Source organism: Candoia aspera, chromosome 3 (genome assembly GCF_035149785.1).
Source record: "Candoia aspera isolate rCanAsp1 chromosome 3, rCanAsp1.hap2, whole genome shotgun sequence".
Classification (NCBI taxonomy): domain Eukaryota; kingdom Metazoa; phylum Chordata; class Lepidosauria; order Squamata; family Boidae; genus Candoia; species Candoia aspera.
Genome location: NC_086155.1, coordinates 146,490,574 through 146,506,726, shown reverse-complemented (window position 1 = coordinate 146,506,726; position 16,153 = coordinate 146,490,574). Strand labels below are relative to the sequence as shown.

At 35.9% G+C, this 16,153-nt stretch overlaps 1 protein-coding gene across 2 annotated transcripts in view; it reads right to left on the bottom strand.

Moving 5' to 3' along the window:
* Positions 1–16,153, bottom strand: part of CARMIL1 (capping protein regulator and myosin 1 linker 1) — a 151,509-nt gene that overhangs the window by 62,871 nt on the left and 72,485 nt on the right. For both annotated transcript variants that reach the window (XM_063298994.1, XM_063298993.1), the window contains exons 9-17: positions 15,981–16,056; positions 14,153–14,241; positions 12,836–12,930; positions 11,416–11,502; positions 5,649–5,752; positions 4,966–5,043; positions 4,796–4,872; positions 2,552–2,656; positions 1,621–1,690 (exon numbers count right to left, since the gene is read on the bottom strand). In XM_063298994.1, the coding sequence (XP_063155064.1) occupies positions 1,621–1,690; positions 2,552–2,656; positions 4,796–4,872; positions 4,966–5,043; positions 5,649–5,752; positions 11,416–11,502; positions 12,836–12,930; positions 14,153–14,241; positions 15,981–16,056 (781 nt within the window). The remainder of the gene's footprint in view (positions 1–1,620; positions 1,691–2,551; positions 2,657–4,795; positions 4,873–4,965; positions 5,044–5,648; positions 5,753–11,415; positions 11,503–12,835; positions 12,931–14,152; positions 14,242–15,980; positions 16,057–16,153) is intronic.

Here is a 16,153-nt window from a genome sequence, read left to right as displayed (position 1 = left end):
GCATAAATATGACCTAAAACATGATCTGTTCTCCACACAAGTCCTAAAAATTGATAAAAGAAAACCCAGTTAAATGAGTCAAAAAGATTATACTTGTTCATTTATTCAGGAAAATTATACAAAGCTACATATTTGTGCGTGGCAAAACTATGTTAATCTTTGCTTTCAGTAACTGGTGTACCCCTCTTCGGTGGCAATAACTGCAACTAAACATTTTGGACAGCAATAACTGTAACCAAACATTTTAGGTCATATTTATGCAGAAATACTGAAAAGCCTTTATACTGAAAATCCCCCCTAAACTGTGACAATCCAGGATTTAAATAGGGTACTAATGCACAGTTAGATTAAGACACTACTTTCTACCTGGGAAGGACAGGATGGAGAATGAGCACACGTAACCCAAAAGGTCACTCCTTCACAATTTAGATTCACAATGAACACTGAACAAAAATTGTTGCCGATTCATTGGAGATATAACAATGTTTTCTGCAAATATCTAATTGCACTTTTGAATATTAAATAATGAAAGTGTGTCTAATTGTTTAAATAAATAAAATTGTACATGTGCATTTGGGGATTTCCAACTTAGTAGGGATTCCTAGATAAAGGCATTTTTAAAAATGAGCATATTTTCCAGGTTTATCCCAGGAAATGCTGGATGTAATAGCTGGCAGTAACCATAACTATTCTTTGACCATTTCACTCTAAACCAAAGTTATGCTGTGGCCAAATATCAGGATCCAGATCTTTACCAGTTAAAAGAATGCATGGAAGAAAGAATTATATAATGGATAGGCAGGGAGATGCTTAAGGGTGAATAATTAAGAGGCTGCTAGTAAGCCATGATGTGTACTTACACAGTGACCAAGCTAATGGAAGCAGGAAGAAAGAAAGGAAAAATGTTAGCACTGAGCAACTAAAAATATTTTATATATTAAAATCAGCAATATATAAAGGAATGAAGAGTTAGTATGCTAGATATTTGTTGCTGAATATATTTGAAATGGTTTTTTGTACTTCTCAGTGATTAAGTCCTGAGTGTCTGGACAGAGAAGTCTCAGAGGCTGTGCTTTCTGCTTGATACACAAGCAATCTATAAGGAATGGATTCATATCAATAAGTAAGTGTACTTTGTCTGCCTCTTTACATGAAGACACTAATTGCACTAGTGATAAAAAGTACGGTTTCACAATAGCATGAAGAGAGCTTACACTTAAGAATACAAGAAACAGAAAAGACTATCATGCTGGCCAATAACTGTAAGGAAGATTTTGATTTCAAACAAAACAGAGAACATTTTTAGTTTTGCCCATGGACCTCTAACACTTTTCTAATTGCTTTTTTTTTTCAATGCAGACTTATATGTAGAATCAGATATTCATCTGAATCTTCCCTATTCCAGAACGGAGTGCCATGTCTTGCTGCTGTTCAGGAAAACAACAAAGCAGATGTAAGTGCACGCACTTGCACAGAGACATTCGGGTTCTGTACATTCAATGTAGTTTTAAAGACCACTTATTACTTCTTAAGCATGATGACGTGTACAAAGTATATGGATCATATATTTAGGAAGGATATTATTATTTTGACATGGATAAATTTGTAAATATTTCATACCTCACAGTTACTCAGATCTAGAAACACCTCCTTCAAATTTTGATTACAAGCAAGACCGAGTAAGAGAGCTCTGAAAAATAAATTGGAATTATATGGAATACCACTATAAAGTTTACTGAATCAGCAAGTCAGAGAAGTCATTTCAATTATATTGCTGTTCTTTAACAATTTGCTTATTTGGTGCACTATCCCTTATTTGAAATCTGAAAGGGCTATGCTAGATAAATGATGCTGCTTCAGAACAAACCACGCTATGGAGAACTGGAGAGCCTTCAATGGCACAGCTCCCCTCTGCACCAAAGCTTTCCTCTTTATTTTATGGTTTGAAAATTGAGGAAGGTACTAACCAAAGTCTGACAAATCAGATATAATGACAAACAAATGCCATGAAAACATGCATCTGCAATGTCTTTAAACTTCTAAATAAAGCCAAAACATTTTAATATCTTTTAACTAAAACACATTTATACTGAAACAGTAAGTACAAATATATTCAAATACTTTAAGAAAACAAGCAACATAGGATATAAGATGGAAAAATTACTGTATTTTATAATTCGTAAATCAGAAATCAAAGAACAAACAACCCTATTAACTATCCCATAGGGTTTTTAAAATCTAAATTAAAGTTTCTGGGGACACAAATGGTATAATGTATTAATTTATCATATTCAAGTCTAGATACAGAATTGCCTAGATCTTAATCCCTTCTCCTCTACGGATAATGAGTCAACATTGGATATCAAAAGGCAAGTCAAAACAAATTCATACTGAATATTTCACTTCTGACATTTACTCTCCATGCAAAAGCAAATAGCTGTTCTCAGTCTCACAAAACATATGGGTCATTTTCCCACCCACAGTAAGGTTTTCGTAAAACACTTTCACAATGAAATAAAAAAATCTTGAAATTAAAAAATTGTTTACTTACTTTAGAGGCTCAGGTGGAAGTTTAGTTCCTGAAAGGTTGATCTGCATTAAAGCAAGTGAACTGCTGAAAAATTGTTTGAATGATGGGGGGATTTCCTTGCTCTTTCTTTAAAGAAGATAGGTAAAAAAACAGAGCATATTCCATAAGCTCAAAACATCTTCAAAGCATGCACAGGAATCCACAGTTATTATTATTTCCCATAAAAAGCCAAAAGTAACTTTACATAAGAGAATTTAAAGAGCTACGTATATCTTATACAATACTATAGTAACATTCATTAACCACTCTTAATACCTGGACCAATGATTATAGTTGGATGAATGAACTGAAAACAAACATGAACCACTACTTTTTACATAGCCATATTGTCTCTTCTCTATCTCTCTATCTCTCTATCTACACTGCATGACATGCCCACGATATCAATGTAGAAAACTAATATATTTCTAAAAGGTTCAAAGTGATGAATCTCAGATCTAGTATTCATGCCTCTATGTTGTAGAAAAATGGCAACATTACTTTTCCATCAAAAATAAAAATCCTCCATCAGTCACTGTACAAAGATTTATACATTTTGCTAAAAGGATGCATACCTAGAACTAAACTGTTACATTAAATTCAGTACCATATGTTGGAGTACATATTATAAATTTGGAAGTAAATTCTCTGTACAACCAAGTATGCCTTCAATATTTTGAGATTAAGCTAAGAGTTTAGCTTCTCATTCCAATCAAACCGTCTACCATTTGCTTTTTCAAGTCTGGGGATTCTTTGAACATTAGCATGTGGGGTATGTGTTTATTGGATATACCTGTTCCTACTAAGAAAACAGTATGTAAAATATATGATTTATTTATTTGCTTGTTTGCTTGACCTAGGCACTGCCTGACTGCAAATTGTCTCTCGACAGCTCCCAACATGAAATATATATATCAGAATAAAAACATTACCATGTAACAAGATGATGAATGCAGCGCACAACAACAGAACACTATCACACATCCAACAAATGGCTCCTAGGGAGCCTGGGAGAAAGGCCAGGTTTTTAAGGCCCTCTGGAAAGTCATCAGGGTGACCACCTGGATTTCATGGGGAACCTCACTCGAGAGAGCAGGTGCCACAGCTTATCATTACATCATGACATTTGCAATGGAAAAACAGGTATACAAAACATTTTATCATTATATTCACATTAATTTGTTATACTCTTCTGTTCCATCTCTCTTTGTCCTAGCATATTTACGAGCTGTCTGAATCAGGTCTTCTGCAAATCTTTCTCACAGGCTGCTTTAAACTTCTCTTACTGATGCCCACATTCCCTACCATCGCCAATCCATTATTTTATTTTTATTTATTTATCAAGTTTTTATCACTGCCCATCTCCCCCCATAAGGAGGGACTCTGGGCCGTTTACAACAATTTAAAAGTAATGGTACTGTCACAATTCCACTTCAACCAGTTTGGGCAACTTCTGGTCTTCCATGTGTGGTTGAACCACAGATCTCAGTATCCCTCATATTGGCCATGCTGACTGAGCTACTGGGAGTTGAAGTTCAGCCACACATGGAGAGCCACTGTTATCTCAGCTAATTTATATTAAAAAAAAACCCTAAGAAATACCACTAAGGAGAATAGCCATAAGGATAAAGAAGGAAAATTATACCTAGAATAACAGCACTGAAATGTGCATGTGTTCGTGGAAAATATTTATGAAAATAATACAAATCAGTGTAAATATCTTCACCTCAAGCCAAATAGCAGTCCCAATTCATTTCCTGTTTAAGAAACTGTGTGGGTTTCCTAAGTAATCGTTACAGAATTTAATACAGCTACTCCTCTACTATGGCAATTATGTTTCAAACTAGGTCAACACAATACTCACTGGGGCCATAACACCCACAACATCTTTAGTTGGCATCTAGAACCCAAAATTTAACAGACACATATACACACACTCCCAATCTTGTGAGACTGCCAAATTTCACAAGATTTTTACTGATCTTGCATGAGTCTGCATGAGAGTAGGTATGATGCCATCTGAAAAAGTTGTTGACCCTTGATATACTGTAGATTTCAGTGATGAACCTCAATCTGAAAGACAATGGCACAAACTATGTATGGTGAAACATATCGATACAATTAATAAAATTATAGAAAATATTTGTAGTGCTTTGGATTGGAGTGAGGAAAAGATGAGTGATATAGCACCAAGTTTATGTGAAGCATAATATTCTGAATGCTGACCTGTGTGAAAAAACTGTCCTTGAAAGATTTAAGATGGCAAGATGCTGAAGGCAGCCACGAAGAAGTGCTCCAAACACCTAAATCAGAAAGGAGTAAGATAGTAAGTATGTACACAAAAAGATCTGGAATAAAAAAGTAGAGTTTCTCTATAATAAATTAATAAATGTTACCATGTCTAATGCACACTCTGTATTTGATAAATCCAGATGAATTATGGCATTTGGCTGAGCCAAAAAATTACACAGGAACTATATGTGTGAAAGAGGAAGACATAAAAAGTTTAGCTTTCTTATTACATCTATCTTCATGAACTCAAAAGTAGTAGATAAATATATCATCTTTCAACATATGGACATTACAAAACAAATTATCTTGGAAGGTCAACAACAACCAACAACATCCTTTGATGTTAAATAATCCATCCACCTCTATTTTAAACTAACAATGATTTTTAATTAAAAAAAGATTAGAATATCATCCACCTTTCTTTTTTCTTTTTCATTTTTTGCCTTGATATTTATTTACTAAAACAATAATAAAAGAAAAAAAGAAAAAAGAAATTATTGTATTATTGTATTGTATCATCCAACTTTCTGTCAAATAGTGTAACACACCCTTATCACTTAAAGCCAAACATTTGCAAAAGCAAACAGGGGTGCATCTGCAACAAGTAATTTTTTTCTGACTAGCATTTATATTACTATGTCCTCCACCTAAGTGACATAGAGCACCTTATTAAACTTGAAATGCCCATTCTTGGGGAAAATTCTGGAAGTTGCAATTTCAACACATCTAGAATGAAAAGCAGATAGAAAAAGTCTGATTTTGAAAATGTCAAAATTAGAACACCTACTGAAAGATCGTCACCTCGAAGAACATTTCCTGAGAGATCAAGGTGGGTGAGAGTGGTAGCTAACAGCTGGTTGGCACTCAGTGACTGTGAAAGGCTGTTCACCCCTGTAAGAAAATGACCAAAATTTGCTTCTTTGTTGAATAATGTATTAGTGTATCTTCTACAAGTATACAGTTTCCATGACAAACTGGGTTTTTTTTGTTCTGCACCACATCAAAAGAACATCAACACCAATTTTTAAAAAAATTATTAGAGCTATCCTGTAGGAAGCTCCAAAATTATGTGAAGTAACAATCCCCCATCTCCCTCAGAAGGCGAATGATATCATTGCTATACCTTGCGGAAACAAATGTCTGTTTCTGTAAGTGAAGTATAGCTGCTTCACACAGGCCTATATGGTAACAGTATTTTGAGAACAAACAGTACTTTCTGTACAATCGTCACCTTCAAATCTCAAGTGTGATTTAAAACTGCTTTATCTGTGCATAAAGTATATGCACAGATAAAGCCATACAAAGTAAGTACAAAAATTCACATCAGCTGATCTTAAAAATATTTGTAAAAAGCAAATGGAGTTGGCAAACAAGTAATTAGAGGACAACATGAAGACTGTGAACTATTCAGGACTAATTACAATACAGAAAGAATAACTTCTATACAAGTTACTGAATTGACCTAGTCTCTCCCATCAGGCTTCCAGGCTAAAGGTTACCAAACCAAACCAATTTGACAAGTAGGAAAAGATCAATAAGAAGAAAACCTAGAAGGGTATTAGTAGAGAGCTAATCATATGGGTCATTAACTAGCTTGACATGTCACACTAAGGTATGATCTACTGAATAATGGTTTACTGAATAGTAAACTATTGTTTACATGGTATACTGAATATAATTGGCTGGTTCAAATGAAACAAATCATTATATGGCTTAATGAAATCAGGTCACTAGATATTCTACAGAAGAGCTCTTTTTAGATAGTTTGACAAGGATATAAAGATGTTACAAGTTAGAAAAAACTCAGAGGGTTAAAAAAGAAGATGAGCAGGAAATCTGCTCTCTAAAATTCAATGGTAATCTTAATTTGTAATAATGGTAGCTAACCTGTAACTGTGGTTCTTTGAAAGGTCATCAGTGGATTTATAGACATAGGTCCTCTTGCACCCATGTCCCTTAAACTACTGGGAATGATCAGGAAAGGTTTTAGGGGAAGCACCAACAATGCAGGGTGGATAAGTAGGTACTGTGAATTCACAGATACCAACTCAAAGAACCACAGTTATAGGCAAAGTGATCTGTGTGATTCATACACATAGGTCATAGACCGGCAGTAGAGCTAGGAATACACCAGAACTCTGCTATCCTGAACACTGCCTTCCACTGAGATCTAAAATTAAATCAATCAAAGATAAACAATTGAGACAATGGTGTAGCTCAGCAAATGCTACTTTTCTTAAGAATGCTGCCTAAGATGACACAGCGTTTTTGTAGAGGAAACTCAAACCTAAAAGGTACCTCTCCAGAATAAATGTATAGGACCATAGGTTCAAACTGTTTGGAAAATAGCAGTGGGACTCATAAAAACAGGAGAAGCCTGTTTTTATAAATAAAGAATAGAATAAATGTAGAAATTCACAATTCAAGAGGCAGAAAAGTCAAATAATTTTCTCCAGTAACAATTACAGTGGGTGTGGATGATTCAAAGTCTGGGTATCTAAATGACATAGTTTAGTGCAGGCTGAAGAGATCTATATGGAGTGGAAGATGAAAATGATCTCCTTGGGCCTGAATGAGGAAGATAAACCAAAGTTGGCATGAGTAAGTAAACAGTAAGTAATCTTTTTGGTTTTGTAAATAACCTCCACTAAGATTATGATGAGCAATGGGAAAGGCAGGAAGATGTAGAGGATGCAGTCTCACCAGTAACACTGGAAAGCATCTCCCAGTTCAAACTCTGGTTGAAAACTATGGACACTGTGTGTTCCCTTGAATAGAGAGCTCCCATATGACTTGTTGAGTTTGAGTGGCTCAAAGAAGCTCAAAGAGTGTTCTGCCTGATGATATGAGACGGCTATGCTTGGCTATAAACCAATCACATACCTGTATCAAGGAAATAAATTTTGACCTTCCCTGGCTGTTTAAATAACTATAAAATTGTCCAATATAATATAGCCTACTCAATTCCTAAATAAAACCTGAAAGATTTCAGTGGTTTGAATACCTGCTAGAGTTCCAAGAAATTGATATGAAATTGTTCCTGAACAATTTGTTTTCTAGACCCTCAAAAATTAACAGTAAGCACCCCAACCTTGTCTGATGCATCAGTGTAATGACAGATGGCATTAGCAGGGAAAACAGAATTTCTTCAAAGATATCCATCCGGTTCCTCCACCAATAGAGTGGAGTCTGGAAGATTTAAAATAGCTTGAAATTACCAGGCCAGAAGTGTTCTCAATCAGGTGAATGTTTTATGTTGCTAGTGTGGATATCTAACCCCAAGATGAGCCAGTACCACACCGCCTGGGGAAAAGCTGAAGCTCCTTTCTGTTTGGAGCAGAAATGAAATTCCCTGTGGTGCATCCAGACATATGTCAGTATATTAAAGTTCCTGAATGGACAACAAATGTGACTTTTTTATACTGAGAAGAAAACACGTGTTGGACAGTAAAGTTCAGATTGCCCAGAAGCTATGACACATATATTCTGAAGCCTCAGACATATTACCATAACCATATGCATTTAGCAAAGCAAATACAGAAGCATCTTACACACTTGCTTGCTTTGATGTATAAATACTGACAGCATAAAGGTGAAAGAAAATATGAAAGTATTCTTCAAATTCAGTAATACAAACCAAAGATGGATGCAGAGTACACTATATGGAACCTTCTTACTAGGCATAAATATTTCCTTGGCCAAACCGTATGCAACCATCCTTTTAGTGACAAAGTACCTAAAATATAACACACAGTGCAGCTTGCAGCATGAAACTATTTTTATAGCCTTTGCAGAGCAGAGCACCGATCTTTTCCAGAAAAGTGGACAAGAGTGGGCCTGGCTGGAGAAGTCTCATTGGTGGATAATGCCATAATGAACTAGAACTGATAACCATGAATTTATTTTTTATTTATTTATTTATCATATTTTTATCACTGCCCATCTCCCCCACACGGGGGACCCTGGGCAGTTCACAATAAAAACAATTTAAAATTCAATAAAATCATAAATAATACCACTGATCAATAAATGTAAAATGCAATGAAATCCAAGTAACGGCAGATCTAATTCAGCCCATAAGGGGTAAGACCGGTCCCAGAAGAACTAGGGAACCAACCAGCCCCAAGAATGGCTCTTCCTCTTCCCACTCCAGGCAAGGTGGCAAAACCAGATCTTCAGCTGTTTTCTGAAGTCCAGGAGGGAGGGGGCTAACCTCACTTCCGGGGGAAGGATGTTCCAAAGGGCAGGAGCTGCTGCAGAGAAGGCCCGCTTCCTGGACCCCACTAGATGGAATTCTCTTACAGACGGGGTCTGTAGCATGCCCTCTCAGCATGACCGTTGTAATTCATGCCCTCTGCATGCATGAATTACAATGAAAGAACCCATGTATCTGTGGAAGTCAACTCCTGAAGTGACAGAAATGGAAAAAAGATAATCCCAAGCATGGAGATGCTGATAACTGAAGATACTTGGAATGCTTCACTGATAGATCTTGCTGCACTGTCAGTCTTGAAACTGAGCAACTGTTTGCCAACAAATGGTAAGTTTTCCATATGGATTTGGACCTACTGAGTTAAATCAGTGGGAAAAAGCTGTGTGTCATGAGTAAGGATGGCGAGCAGGGGGCTCCCATCCAGGCTGTAAAGCGCATGTGTAGTACTGAGGAATTAAGCAGCCATTCAAAGAGACACAGATCAGGCCCACCTTAGCCTTTGGGATTTATATGTCTGGGTTTTTCCCACGCTTATTCAGTTTGTTAGGATTCTGTTTATGTAGCAGTAATAAACACTAGAGACCTATTCCTCATCTCAGTGTGTGTCTCACTGTTAGGACACTATGTATAGCAACAGAGTAACAGATGGAGCCATTTGAGAGCTAAGCCACCTGTACATGTTGCAGTGTTTGTTCACTGCTTGGCCACCTGTGTGGCTTCAACTTAGAAGATCTTAACAACTAAGTCCTCTTACCCTCAGGTGGTTGAAAAAATAAATTAGCTGATTTTTCCCATAGGAAAAATTGAAACACAGTGAGACAATGTTAGTTATTAGCAACACCGAAGTCCAGGTCATTGTAGAGGTAGAATTTTCAATTGTTGCCTCCAATTTATTGCCTTTCTTATTCATATTCTGGAAATGTTGCAGCTATAACAAATAGCAGTAGAATTTGGAAGAAGGTGATGAAAGAAAACAGTCTTCTTTAGATTTTTTGATAAGTTTGAAAATGGGAGGTGCAAAGGATGGTTTCATCCACAAACACTGTGCTGTCATACACAAATTCAAAGAAGCGATTCTGAACTAGTTGATCAGACTGTGCAACTTCCAAATAGATTGTATTATGTACTTCATGTAACCACAGATATCTTTTGAAGTTGAAAAGTGATTGCCTACTTCTGTTTTTGGTGAGGACAATGAAGGGGAGTCAGATACAGAGCAACAGTACAATCACAACCATCTGAAACTTTGTGCCTCAAATAAAGATCCTTGTCCTGTATGCAAGCCATTCCCAAGACTCTGCCTGGTTCATGAGGAGACTGTAGTTAAGTTGGTTCAAGAATTCGAAATGTGGATGGTCAAAGGGGATTCTTTGGGAGCAGCTACTGGAGTAGGCTTGAGATCTCAGCAAATGGAGTGATAGTCTTCTCAGGTCTAGGAGTGCCTGTGAGCTTGACACAACTACTGAACTTGGTGAACAGAAATGTGCCATTTATGATGGAGAGTGATGGAGAAAGGCGGGTGTCTCTTGGACCTTAGGAACCAAGAAAATAACCACAATTTAACAAAAATAACTTGAACTTGAGAGGACAGACAAAAAAGATCCTGGAGAAAAATGTCTGTGAGATGTAGAACACTTACTTACATTTCCTCTTTTTAACACGAAGTTGAATATCATCTGTATGGAAGAGTCCAGAAGAAGCAGAGGGTCTAGTGTTACTGGGCCAATCATCAGTGTCAAATCTTGTGGGGAAAGGGTCAGTGAAGCAGACTGAAAGTGTCTCAAGATCATGTGACTTGTCCTTCCTCTTGTTGCCCTCAGACATGCATACTTGATTAATTGCCTACGATCAAAGTTTGGTAACAAATGGCTTGCCAGGGACTGGAGGAGCTGGTGGTGTTGCTATGATCAGAAATTTAGTGTGCACAGTCCTGGTGTGTGTAGTGAGTTCGCCACAGCTAGGTTTTGGAAATGGCAGAGTCTGAGCTATGGAGTCTTTAGGTGCTGAAGTCACCATGAATCCAGTCAAGCTGAGTCCTTTTCCTACAATGGGAGGAGCAATTTTTTATGGGCTTGTTTAGTAAAAATCTGACATCGATAGCAAGATTATACAACATGCCTACCTTCAAGTAAATCAAGTAGGAGGAGGAGAAATCCAATGGTGAAAATTTGTTGTAGCTAATTTTGGCTGCTATATCCAATTTTTAAGTGATGTAATGCAAGATATTGTTCAAGTATAATTTATCTGACTGCTGGAAAACTATGAAATGAATAAATATTCAGATAATAGAGCCTAAAAAGAAAGATCATTTATTGTAATTAAGCACATTTTTGAAATATACCTTTAGGTGATAATGAGGTTTTAGATAAATTTAAATGCATCAGCCCCTTTGGTAGTTTGGCAAACTGAATACTTAATGAAGATACACCTGTAAAAGAATAAAAATGAAGCCCACATCAAAAGTGAAGACATATTTACAGAGTAATTACTTTTAATTTTACATGTTAATTGATGTGATTCTGTTGTTACCGTTTAGGATTTGGACCTTAAATGGTGAGTTCTCACCATTTAGTCTGGTTTTCTGGAAACTCAAGTTTATAAAAATGAAACAATAGCCTGATAGCACAAAAATGGAACTGTTTGGCAAACAAAAAATAGCAGTAATTGTGATAATTTCTCAACATTTAACTTATCTGTATATTTGTGTGTACACACACACACACACACACAATGTATATCTCTATACCATAGATTTTAATAAATATTTTCTCCTCTCTGGGAAGGGTGTAATATAGGTATCTCAGCATACTAATCATAAAATCTTTAAATTTACTTGGGTAGTTAAAAACAAATGTATGAAGCTCAAGTTATTCTGCCAATATTCTTTTAGCTCCTCAAGTTCAGACTACAGATTCTAAGCAGATTTTACAGAAAATATTTTTGAATTAAATCAATAGAACGTAGTTGGCACATAATAAGTTTGACTGTTCCTGCAAGTTTTCAATTTATTCTAGATTACTGTTGTTCTGATGTTAACAGAATCACTGATAGTAAAAATAAAATATGTCTGCATCTTTCTATCTCTATCTATTTCTCATAGCATCCATAGCTAGCCATCATGACCCGAAAATAATAAAATGTCTATTATTTATTTATTTATTGTCTATCCCTTTATTATTTTTATAAATAACTCAAGGTGGGGAACATACTTAATACTCCTTCCTCCTATTATTTCCCCCACAACAACCCTGTGAGGTGAGTTGGGCTGAGAGAGAGTGACTGGCCCAAGGTCACCCAGCCAGCTTTCATGCCTCAGGCAGGACTAGAACTCTCAGTCTCCTGGTTTCTAGCCCGTTGCCTTAACCACTAGACCAAACTGGCTCTCTATTATGATCTAAGTTCTATCCTTTCATTGCATCATTATGTTTCATGCTGGCATGTAAGTGTTGAAGACTATACCAAAACATACATTTTATCACTCCCTCTACCCCCATGGATGCCTATGGCCAATCTAGTTATTAAGCATTGTTTGTTAACATAAAGAGACAATAGATATATGAAAGAAGAAGAGTTCTTCGCTAACAACAGGAGATATTTACAAAGCATTAATATCATTAATAATAATAATAATAATTTATTAAATTTATATCACCATCCATCTCCCCGAATGTTGTTGTTTGATTCCAAGAAAAACTAAAAGAAATATACTATTCCTCTTATTGGGCTTGTATTATGAGTGGGAAATGGAAGTGTTACAGTACCTCTGTCCTCTAGAGGGTTGTTAGCAAGATTAATTGTATGAAGTCCTGAGGTGGGATTGTGGGATAGAGCATTGGCCAATTTCTGTGCAAAATCTCTAAGAGAAAAAGAAAACCATTAAAAATTATACCGTATTTAGCGCTATACCATATTCATGAGCTTAGTATGAACTGATTATATGTGATGCTGAATTGGAGAGCCTACGCAGAATATTGCATTCAAGTATGTGGGTTTGCACATATGTTGTGTTACTTGCAACAACTGATTTCTATGTTGGATGCTTTACTAAGTACACAGAGAAAGAAGTGTATACAGGGCAGGAAAGATGCCATTTCTACTTTTAATATCCCCCAACTGTTTGCTACTGCTTTTGATGAAGTAATAAACATTAGAATAATGCAGCACTTTGGAAATAATCCACATAGTGTTTCATGTGATTCTGGTACAAGATGCAGCTGCTTTGAAGACTTGCAGTCAGATGCTATGTTCACCCAACACCATTACTCTGAAACATCTTTTTAGAGTCAAATCATTGCATACTCCTAATACACATCACTGAGTGATTCAAAACAGACATTGTATTTTTATTTTATATGTGTGCTGCCTAATGGCAAATAAAAACATATTCATACATATTGGCAATGTCGCTCAACATCATATGGATAGCCCGCTTGGCCTAGATCGTATTTGTCCATTCAAATTTTTTAAGATTGCTAATCTCATTTATAGACACATCATACACTTATACAAATGTTGTATCTTTTTAAGCTATGTTGCAAAGAAGTTTATTCATTAAGATACATATAATCTTGATTTTGTACATTTTGTACAACTACTTAGAAATAGGCCTTACTGGGTACGGTTACACAGGACAGCTGCTATCAACAATTCTTTAAGCTATGAATGTACATAATGACTCTTCCCCATCACTCCCCACTGACACAGGTGCAAGCCACCCCATCAGAGATTTATTTTCTGATGGCCATACCCCAGTATGAAAGAGGGAACCCACAGACTTATAAGAAACTGTGGATCCCCTCTCTTGCTTCTTCTGACAAGTAGTAGTACTAATGCCACATTTGCATACTATGACTCCTGGAAAATAAACCTCAGATAGATGGTTTGAAATTGTAACAAAACTGTTCACAGTGAAACTATGGTTGGAAATAACTGCAGTAGGTAAATATGCCAACTCGGTTCAATGCTGTTAACCCCAATAAGTATATTACAACACTGTAGCTTCAGACTTGCAGCTTCCTCTGATGCTATTGGGTTTTACTAAAAATGTTACTGTTGATTAATTAAAAAGAATGACTTACGTCCTAAGACCAGCATTCTCTAGTACTAGCTCTTCCAATCTATTGGATCTGCTCACAATTCTTAGGATCTGCTCACAAACATCAGTGGACTGTCATAAGAACAATGGTGTAACATTAAGAACCAATGGAACCATTAGCAATGCAAGAAGGTGAGAAGCTGACTGCCTTCACTCTGAAGGGATGCCTCTTTTTGTAACAACATTCATATAAAAAGTCTTAACACTGAAGAAACTTACAGCATGAATTACAGACAATTATAGACAATAAATATATTCATATTCATGCAGTGATCAACTCACAAAACTCTACAAACTCAGTTTGGTGCCCTACCACACCACACAAGAACCAGCTTTTGTCAGCAATGATGAAGCCCGTATGAGGTAAGAATATCACACATAATATTTGTTTCTAGAACATCTTAGTAGCAAGAAATGTTGGCAAGTTAATGAGATCAGTGAATTCACTGAGTTACTGTTCCTTCTGCCATATTCATACTAGAACAGTGGTCACAACCAGTTGTAAGGAAAGATAGTTCTTAAGTCAACAAAACAAATATAAGTGCAGAATAAGATTTATTTTTATTGTATTTAGTCTTCTATTCCTTTATCTTGATTTTGGAGTAAGTAGTCCATAATGCATCTAAAGTTAGTAAGATCTAATATTCTGCAAATGAAATGAGATTCTCCAACTTTATCTTATTCTTTATATAAAACTGCCCTATTCAAAATTAAAAATGAATAAAGTACAGGCAGAAAGCTGCAGGACAAAATGTTCTGAGTACTCCCATAGCTTCTAAGAATGCCAAATAATTAAGACAATGCAGAAATTGGAAACACTTTTTCCCAGTGTTACAAAGTCACATGCGTAGGTGGTGACTTGAAGAACCCTGCTGGAAGCTTACTTAAGGCCAGAATCAAAGTACAAATTACTCTGCTGATTCTGTTCACTCCATTTTAAATATGGACACATACATGTAAAATATAATTGTTAGTTTCATCTAAACAAAATCAGTTCACTGTAAAATTTCAGTGACATCTTAAAAAACAGTATGCTTTGATATAACCTGCTTTTTAAAATTTATTTCTTTTGAATTTTCATAGACTAGAAGGCCAATTTCTTTCAAAAGAGTTGTGTGATTTCCAGACTGCTTAAACAAGGAATATTCCACGTCATCCTCTGAAATATTTGATACAGTTAAATGTTTGTCAATAATGTTTGTACAATTTAGTTCATTTAACTGCAGCAGAGATATTTCTCAAACATTTCTGCTCACATATTTTTCTTTTTATTAGGACTAGAGTGTTTGAAGAACTCTGGATCGATTTTTTTGGCATCTTTAAAGATGTCTGAAAATGCAATAAGCAAAAGAAAGTGATATTTCTCACTCCCTCCCAACTCTTTCTCCCCTCTACATGAAATCACTGGGTGAGGCCATTTGCCAGTTTGAATTTGGTATCATCAGTATATCTATAATACTGGATAAAGTAAAACCAGACTGCTCACTAGAAGTACTAATAACAAAACTTAAGCTAAAATATTTAGTACAAATAATGAAAAGGGAAGTGCCACTGATCCTGATCCTTGGAAAAGAGGGGCCAATAAAAGACACAGTGGCTAGGTACTATTACTGATGACACAAGGATAGGTTTAGAAGAACTAAAAAAGGCAGTTACTGACAGATAATCCTGGTGCAATAATGTTTATCAGGTCATGAAAAGTCAGAATGAAATGGAGTAACTACCCTTCTAAAATAATTGTATATTCTACACAACAGGATTCCCCAAGCACCTTGAATCAAGGCACAGTCATCCTGCATCCTAATACTTACTAACTTTAGATCCTTGGAGGAAAGCTTTGTAAACCACTGATTGTATTCCAGGGCAGCAACTATTGGTATTAAATCTCTAAGGAGAGAAAAAACATCATATATTGAAACAAAACTTTTTAGACAGAACTGATTCGGGACAAAGAGGATTAACTTTTAAATGAAGAAATAACTCT